This window comes from Gobius niger (genome assembly GCF_951799975.1).
Source record: "Gobius niger genome assembly, chromosome: 23".
NCBI lineage: Eukaryota > Metazoa > Chordata > Actinopteri > Gobiiformes > Gobiidae > Gobius > Gobius niger.
Genome location: NC_136874.1, coordinates 1,426,061 through 1,435,409, shown reverse-complemented (window position 1 = coordinate 1,435,409; position 9,349 = coordinate 1,426,061). Strand labels below are relative to the sequence as shown.

Below are 9,349 nucleotides of genomic sequence, written 5' to 3'. Positions count from 1 at the left end.
AGGTGGACGAGTATGAAGGACGAGCGGTGGGTTTGAAGGCGGCTGTTGTTAAGTTTCAGTTCCATGTTTCCAGGGCCGGCCCCGGGGCATCGGCGCCATCTGCTGGAGGAATCACGGTTTAAAGGGGGGGTATTATGTAAAATGGACTTTTTCAAGCTTTCCATCATGTTATTCTGTCACTCCCTCATTAAAAACATGGCTGAAGTGTTGCCTTGGCACATTCACGTATTTTTGAGTAATCTGTAAAAACTCTGATGGCGGCCATTTTAGGGATAGGTTTGCCTGAGTCCTCCTAGGAACGCCCCCACCTCCTGGAGACGCCTCCGAGCTTTCGTCACCAGCCGAGTAACCAACCACTGCTCCTCAGCAGAACCCCCTCCCCACTGATGCCACAGACAGCGTGTGGAGGGGGCGTGTCTAAAGGCTCAGAGGTTCTTAAAGAGACAGAGGCCTATTTCAAGACATTCACTACAGCCATTTTGAGAGAGACATTTTATACAAGGCAGTTATTCTAATTTACTGCAGTTACAGACCAACAGAAGGTTTTATCATCATTGTAGTGTGATATAGACTGGTGCTGTGTGACTGAAAAAAGCAGAATACCCCCTCTTTAACCAAATGAGGTCCGTGCCCCGCGTTTCTCCAAAGCATGACCTCTGGTTGCGGGGCTCTGGCCATCCGCCACGGGCCCCTCACCACGGGCCCCTCGCCACGGGCCCCTCGCGTCTGAAGTCAATGAGTTTAAAATGTTTCACTTTCTGCTTTTTCTAAGATTATTTAACGCCTGAAACTGGATTTGAAAGGATTTGCTGTTGTTTTTTAAGTCCTGATGGAGAATGTATGTGTTCGATGTGACAAAGCCTTATGGAAATGTACAGACTTTTTATTATTTAAGCAGAGACTTTTCGTCCTGGAGTTTTCCCATGTTCTGGTTAAAGATGGACCCTGAAGCTGCTTCTCCTTCTCTGTATCTGAGGAACCGAGCCTTTTATCAGACGCTGTTAAAGCCGCGCTGCGGAACATTTACTCTCAGTAAAACGGCTCGTCTCCATGGAAACGCTGATGCTCAAGACGCCCACGAGGTTGAACCAAACTCCCTTCACTGTGACGTGAATGTTCCGCATTGTGGCTTTAAACGCGGCACTTGGAGGCGCAGACGTCGTGCATTTACAAAACAAAATAAATGTTGGAGTTACCAGAGCCTGTGTCGGAGTCGTTTTTGGAGGAAAATGTGTCAAATGTGAAGAAGCACTGGTTTAAAGTTTATTTAGTTGTTTTCTACCGACTTTACGCTTTATAAAATCAAAGGTAAAGGTTTAATAACAATAACTTTGGCTGAACTGGAGAAACTGCTCCTGATCTGAGTAACTTTTAACGGAGTAATATCGGACCGTATGTGTACTTTTACTCGACTGAAGTACTTTCAGAGTTTGTCTTTAGAACAGTGATTAGTTACAGTCATGTCTGTACATATGAGCTCTTTAAACCCCGGATCTATTCACACTAAAAACAGGAGAGTGGTCTCAGATCGAGGACATATGGAGAGACATTCTGCACAGGTTGTACAAAGATGCTCCAGGACACAGTATTTACACACAGACTGTAAGACTGTTTTTTAAATGGCTAAACTCGCTGGCACCTCAGTATCTGTCAGAACTGCTGCAGCTCGACTGTCCTTCCAGAGCTCTGAGGTCTGCAGACCAGCGTTCATTTTGGCAACATATTTTAATGTAGTTTTAGTCTTCGTCTTTTGAATAAAATGTAAATTAATTTTAGTCTCATTCAGTCATTTTTATTTAGTCTTATTTTAGTCGACTAAAATATCTGGACATTTTCGTCACAGTTTTAGTCTCACGAAAAACTTTTAATTTAGTTTTAGTCCAATTTTAGTCGTCAAAAATATCACTTTGACTAAAATTAAGACTAAATATTTTAGTTGACGAAATGAACACTGCTGCAGACCAGCTGGTGACCTCAGGTGACCAAGCCTTCTCAGTGGCCCCTAAACTTTGGAACAGCCTCCTCTGCATGTGCTCAGTCTGTAGAGGAGTTTCAAACCAAATTAAAAACTCATCTTTATGATTTATGTGGACCAGACACAGTTTGTGCCTTCACATATGACCTGTGTTTAAGTTTTATTGTGTTTATTGTACATATTGTTACTGCACTTTGGTCGACTGTGGCTGTTTTTAGTGCTTTATACATAACATTGACATTGACATTGTATGAGATCAGAGCGGCCAATGCTGCAACAGCTCAGACACGTCTGAAGTCAAGATGCAGAACTGGAATGTTCATGACGAGTGTCTCCTACAGATGAACCATGACGAGTGTCTCCTACAGATGAACCATGACGAGTGTGGCCTTCAGGTCTGTTGGTTCAGCCCAGAGTGAGTCTGAAACTGTGAGTCAGAGATCGCCCTGTGGCCTGGGTTTGTTTGGTCTCGTCCTGTTCCTTCATTAAAGTCAACACACCGTGGACTCTGCAGCGATCGATCTGTTTTGTGATGAAGTCCGTGATGAAGCCTCTGCTGAAGCCTCTGCTGAAGCCCGTGTGGACGGTGGTTCTGCTCCTGCTGTGGCCTCGGCCCGGGACCTGCTCCGACTCACAGTGAGGAACTAAACTCAACTAAACTAAACTAGACTCCGGGTTATGGCTGCTGGTAAGAGGTCCCACGTGTGAGTGTCTGCAACAAAATCCTTCACATTTATCCTTAACTTTTGACCATTTAGTTTTCTTTGTTCATCATGACACCGCCTGAATGTGCCACACCGGCCAGTAAAGCATGAACACCACGAGATCGAACAACTGCGCTAATGCTGCTACAGCTAATGTTGCTACAGCTAATGCTAATGTTGCCACAGCTAATGCTAATGTTGCTACAGCTAATGCTAATGTTACTACAGCTAATGCTAATGTTGCTACGGCTAATGCTAATGTTGCTTCAGCTAATGCTAACAGAGCTACGCCGCCGCCGCATCTGACCCACTTTGAGGACTCTGCTCGAGAGAAAACTACTAACAGCGAAATCCTCAACGCCGACATGGAGAAACCGTCTGTGGACGCCCTGGAGGCAATCTGAGGTGTGAAAGTGGATGTACAGGCGCATTCACGGAGACTGAGGCGGAGGAGCGAGTATCTCAAGCCGAAGATGATGGAGCCTCTCTCCAAGGTAAAGTTCAACGACTCGAGCAACTGTTACCGACTTATCCAGCAAGATCACAAGTTCTGAAGATGGAAACAGACGGGACGACCCGAGAACCTGAAGACAAAGACCTGTGTGGATTTCCGGAGAAATGGCTCTTGGACGCGCTCGGTGATTTTACTTCGCCTGTTCCCAGAGCCGCCAGCAGAGGCGCTTCGATGGAGTTAAAGGTCTTAGATCAGGCGAAATGGACTTTTTGGAGCTTTTAGCCCTGTTGTTCTGCTGTTTCCTGATCAAAAACACCCAGAGTGGTTTCTACGCCTTGTAAAAGACTTTGATTTGTAGAAAATCATTTTGTTGTAATTGAGTGAAGGGTGGGTGTGTATGTGTGTGTTAGAATTGAAATTTCAATAAACATATTTGTGGAAAAAAAAAAAGGGACAGGGTTAGAAACACTTGCTCACCTTTAGCGGAGGTGAAGCAGGTTTACAGAGGTTCAAACTCCTCATGAGAGAAACGTTTCAGCCCAGATCGTTCGTAATAATGGCCGTCACTGCGGAGATGTTTACGCCTGAATCTGAAAACTGTTCAGAAAGTCTGACATTTCAGTACAAAAGATGCTCAGAGGGAAATGCTTCAGCTTTTGAATAAACTTCATTTGTGAAAACATTTGTCTTTTCTCTTTGACAGTGACCAGGTTTTATCGATCACGCCCCAGACGTCGGAGGAGGCGGAGCTTCTGAAGAACATCTCCACCAGGTTTGAGGTCAGTGTCATCTCATCATAATACACATTTTGTGGTTTTTGTTCCTCTTCCTGCTGACGGCTCTGTGGCAGCTCCGCCCCCTCCCAGTTTGGTGGTTATCTATGATGTAATAGATGTTTTGTGGTCCTCTTCCTGCAGAAGGCTCTGTGGCAGCTCCGCCCCCTCCCAGTTTGGTGGTTATCTATGATGTAATAGATGTTTTGTGGTCCTCTTCCTGCAGACGGCTCTGTGGCAGCTCCGCCCCCTCCCGGTTTGGTGGTTATCTATGATGTAATAGATGTTTTGTGGTCCTCTTCCTGCAGACGGCTCTGTGGCAGCTCCGCCCCCTCCCAGTTTGGTGGTTACCTATGATGTAATAGATGTTTTGTGGTCCTCTTCCTGCAGACGGCTCTGTGGCAGCTCCGCCCCCTCCCGGTTTGGTGGTTATCTATGATGTAATAGATGTTTTGTGGTCCTCTTCCTGCAGACGGCTCTGTGGCAGCTCCGCCCCCTCCCGGTTTGGTGGTTACCTATGATGTAATAGATGTTTTGTGGTCCTCCTTCTGCAGACGGCTCTGTGGCAGCTCCGCCCCCTCCCAGTTTGGTGGTTATCTATGATGTAATAGATGTTTTGTGGTCCTCTTCCTGCAGACGGCTCTGTGGCAGCCCGTCTCAGCGGAGTTCATCCAGGAGCAGAGCGCGGTGCACCTGTTCGTCCCGGTGAACGGCTCGGTGGCGGTGAAGGAGCTCCTGCAGAGACACACCATCACACACCAGTGAGTGTTCCAGGGTTCTGCTGGCTAATGCTGAGGAGCCTGTGGAGATGTTTTAAACTCTCACTCCTCCTCTTTGTTCCAGGGTTCTGCTGGCTAATGCTGAGGAGCCTGTGGAGGTGTTTTAAACTCTCACTCCTCCTCTTTGTTCCAGGGTTCTGCTGGCTAATGCTGAGGAGCCTGTGGAGATGTTTTAAACTCTCACTCCTCCTCTTTGTTCCAGGGTTCTGCTGGCTAATGCTGAGGAGCCTGTGGAGGTGTTTTAAACTCTCACTCCTCCTCTTTGTTCCAGGGTTCTGCTGGCTAATGCTGAGGAGCTGGTGGAAATGCAGACGAGGAACGACTCCACCGACCCTCGCAGCAGCACCACCTTCTACGAGCGCTACCACAGTCTGGAGGACGTACGCTCACACCAACACTCACTGTTCTCATGTCATTCTGTGGAGAAACACTGAATCAAAGCACATTTAAGCTGTTATTGTCGGGCGTTTGATCCGTGAGTTCTGGAGAGGCTCGTCTTTGTCTTTAGTAAAACACGTCCTCCTCTGTTGTAGATCTACCACTGGATCAACAGGACGAGTCAGGACAACCCCAGCTCCGTGAAGCTGCTGCTCCTCGGCTCCTCCTACGAGAAACGGCCCATCTACGCCCTCAAGGTACGGCTCACATCAGTGCGACGACGCTGTGTCTGCAGCTGAGCCTGAGGAGGTTTTCAGTGTGTTTTATTAATCCCTGAAGTCTGTCTCTGCAGCTGAGCCTGAACCCTCGGCCTGAGAAGAAGGCTCTGTGGCTGGACTGTGGGATCCACGCTCGTGAGTGGATCTCCCCGGCGTTCTGCCTCTGGTTTGTCCAATACGTGAGTCACAGGTTTCTGTTTATTCCTCCTGCAGCAGAGGGGGTCACAGTATTTCAGTACACCAGTAAAAGTACAGATGAAGTATTCTGACTCCTACATTTACATTATGACGTCCGCCAGTCGTTGGGTTTTTACGGCCATAACGCCGACATCACTGCAGTGTTCGACGCTGTGGACGTGTACGTGCTGCCGGTGCTGAACCCGGACGGATACCGCTTCACCTGGACCAACGTAAGAGCCCCTAGCTCCTCCCCTTTAGTCATTTACATATCCAAACCCCTCCCCTTTACTCATTTACATATAAAAACTTCTCCTTTACTCATTTACATATCCAAACCCCCTCCCCTTTACTCATTTACATATCCAAACCCCTCCTCTTTACATGTTTACATATCCAAACTCCTCCTCTTTACTTGTTTACATATCCAAACTCCTCCCCTTTACTCGTTTACATATCCAAACCCCTCCTGTTTACTCGTTTACATATCCAAACCCCTCCCCTTTACTCATTTACATATCCAAACAACTTCTCTTTACTCATTTACATATCCAAAACCCTCCTGTTTACTCGTTTACATATCCAAACTCCTCCTCTTTACTTGTTTACATATCCAAACCCCTCCTCTTTACTTGTTTACATATCCAAACTCCTCCCCTTTACTCGTTTACATATCCAAACCCCTCCTGTTTACTCGTTTACATATCCAAACTCCTCCTCTTTACTTGTTTACATATCCAAACCCCTCCTCTTTACTTGTTTACATATCCAAACTCCTCCCCTTTACTCGTTTACATATCCAAACCCCTCCCCTTTACTCATTTACATATCCAAACCCCTCCCCTTTACTCATTTACATATCCAAACCCCTCCTCTTTACATGTTTACATATCCAAACTCCTCCTCCTTACTCGTTTACATATCCAAACTCCTCCTCTTTACTCGTTTACATATCCAAACCCCTCCCCTTTACTCATTTACATATCCAAACAACTTCTCTTTACTCATTTACATATCCAAAACCCTCCTGTTTACTCGTTTACATATCCAAACTCCTCCTCTTTACTTGTTTACATATCCAAACCCCTCCTCTTTACTTGTTTACATATCCAAACTCCTCCCCTTTACTCGTTTACATATCCAAACCCCTCCTGTTTACTCGTTTACATATCCAAACTCCTCCTCTTTACTTGTTTACATATCCAAACCCCTCCTCTTTACTTGTTTACATATCCAAACTCCTCCCCTTTACTCGTTTACATATCCAAACCCCTCCCCTTTACTCATTTACATATCCAAACCCCTCCCCTTTACTCATTTACATATCCAAACCCCTCCCCTTTACTCATTTACATATCCAAACTCTTACCGAGCGTGTCCTGCAGAACCGCATGTGGAGGAAGAACCGCTCGCCGACTCCAGACGGACGATGCGTCGGCGTCGACCTCAACAGGAACTTCGACGCAAACTGGTGCAGTGAGTTCAGAACCAGAAAACGGAACAATAATGTTTAACTTTAGCTTTACCAACTCGCGTTACATCCGTGATTATTCTGAGCCGCGTTGTGTGTTCAGCCGAGGGAGCGTCCAGTTCCCCGTGTTCAGAGATCTACTGCGGCGCCTTCCCGGAGTCCGAACCCGAGACCCAGGCGCTCGCCAACTTCCTGCGGCTCCACAAAGACCAACTGCTGCTCTACGTCAGCGTCCACTCCTACTCACAGATGCTGCTGTTCCCCTACTCCTGCAGCCGGGAGCAGGCGGCCAACCACGGAGAGCTGGTGAGGGACAAACCAGGGCTAAAGAGGGGATACACCAGGGCTAAAGAGGGGGTAAACCAGGGCTAAAGAGGAGATAACCCAGGGCTAAAGAGGGGGTAAACCAGGGCTAAAGAGGGGATAAACCAGGGCTAAAGAGGGGGTAAACCAGGGCTAAAGAGGGGGTAAACCAGGGCTAAAGAGGGGATACACCAGGGCTAAAGAGGGGATAAACCAGGGCTAAAGAGGGGATAAACCAGGGCTAAAGAGGGGATAAACCAGGGCTAAAGAGGGGGTAAACCAGGGCTAAAGAGGGGGTAAACCAGGGCTAAAGAGGGGGTAAACCAGGGCTAAAGAGGGGATAAACCAGGGCTAAAGAGGGGATAAACCAGGGCTAAAGAGGGGGTAAACCAGGGCTAAAGAGGGGGTAAACCAGGGCTAAAGAGGGGGTAAACCAGGGCTAAAGAGGGGGTAAACCAGGGCTAAAGAGGGAATAAACCAGGGCTAAAACCAGGGCTAAAGAGGGGGTAAACCAGGGCTAAAGAGGGGGTAAATCAGGGCTAAAGAGGGGGTAAACCAGGGCTAAAGAGGGGGTAAACCAGGGCTAAAGAGGGGATAAACCTGGGCTAAACCTCCTTGAGCAGTCGGCTAACCACGGAGAGCTGGTGAGGGACAAACCAGGGCTAAAGAGGGGGTAAACCAGGGCTAAAGAGGGGATAAACCAGGGCTAAAGAGGGGTTAAACCAGGGCTAAAGAGGGGTTAAACCAGGGCTAAAGAGGGGGTAAACCAGGGCTAAAGAGGGGTTAAACCAGGGCTAAAGAGGAGATAAACCTGGGCTAAACCTCCTTGAGCAGTCGGCCAACCACGGAGAGCTGGTGAGGGATAAACCAGGGCTCAGGATGGGGATATAGAAGGGATAAACCTGTTCTTTTGGACCTTAACTGTGCCGTTATACCAAAATAATGGACGACAGTTGGGTTAGAATTCTCTCTGACCGTGGTATGAACTTATGAAAGTCCTCTAACTTTTATTACGTTTATTTATCATTATTATTATGATAAAAATTATTATATAATTTATAATTATTCTAAAATTATTATTATCATATCATTATTTATGTTCCGTTTATGTCTTGCAGATGGAAATGGTCCAGGAAGCCGCTCAGAAAATCCGCAGGTATTACCGGAACAACTACAAGTACGGCCCGGGAGCTTCCACCATCTGTAGGTATCTAACAAGGACGGAAGGGCATCTGACACAAACGCCTGACGTTTCCCCTTTGCTCCGGCAGACCTGGCTCCGGGCGGCTCCGACGACTGGGCCTATAACCTGGGCATCAAATACTCCTTCACCTTCGAGCTGCAGGACACGGGTCGATACGGCTTCCTCCTGCCGCCATCACACATCAGCAAGGCCTGCAACGAGGCGCTGCTGGGGGTCAAGAGCATCGCCCTGAGGGTCATCCAGAGGACCGGGCAGAACCAGGACTAGACCGGGGCTAAAGGAGGACTAAACCAGGACTAAACCAGGACAGAACCAGGACTAAACATCGCCAAGGCCTGCAACGAGGCGCTGCTGGGGGTCAAGAGCATCGCCCTGAGGGTCATCCAGAAGACCGGGCCGAACCAGGACTAAACATGACACCATGTTTTAACTAAACTATGGCGTCAAACCAGGACTAAAGGGAGACTAAACAAGGGTTAAACCAGGACTAAAACCAAACTAATCAAGGGCCAGACTGAACAAAACAGGGACTAAACCAAACAGTGTTCAGTGTTTAGATGAGGATTATAAATGTATTCTTTAACTGCTTTCCCTTTATCTTTTTAATTCAGTTTGACAGAAAATAAACATATTCAAAATGTATACGATTATTTGAGATGATTCTTGTGGTAGATGATAAAACAATGACAAAGAGAGAATATTCCAAGGATAGAAATGGAACTCTCAAAATGTTCGGTTATAATCACATGTGAAAAATAAATAAATATAAATAATGACAGAAATATGAATAGCAAAGTAAATCTCTTCTAAAGCACTGGTGTCCGTAAAGGAAATATAATATTGTTTTAATAAA

At 46.8% G+C, this 9,349-nt stretch overlaps 1 protein-coding gene across 1 annotated transcript; it reads left to right on the top strand.

The window, feature by feature from the left end:
* The first annotated feature begins 2,482 nt into the window (after window positions 1-2,482).
* cpb2 (carboxypeptidase B2 (plasma)) lies at window positions 2,483-8,903 on the top strand. The gene is made up of 11 exons (XM_079582058.1): window positions 2,483-2,611; window positions 3,837-3,912; window positions 4,543-4,667; window positions 4,957-5,065; window positions 5,219-5,320; window positions 5,416-5,520; window positions 5,641-5,751; window positions 6,904-6,994; window positions 7,093-7,295; window positions 8,411-8,495; window positions 8,564-8,903. Exons 1-11 carry the CDS (start codon window positions 2,508-2,510, stop codon window positions 8,761-8,763), a joined length of 1,311 nt encoding a protein of 436 aa, XP_079438184.1. The 5' UTR covers window positions 2,483-2,507; the 3' UTR covers window positions 8,764-8,903.
* Window positions 8,904-9,349: the final 446 nt, after the last annotated feature.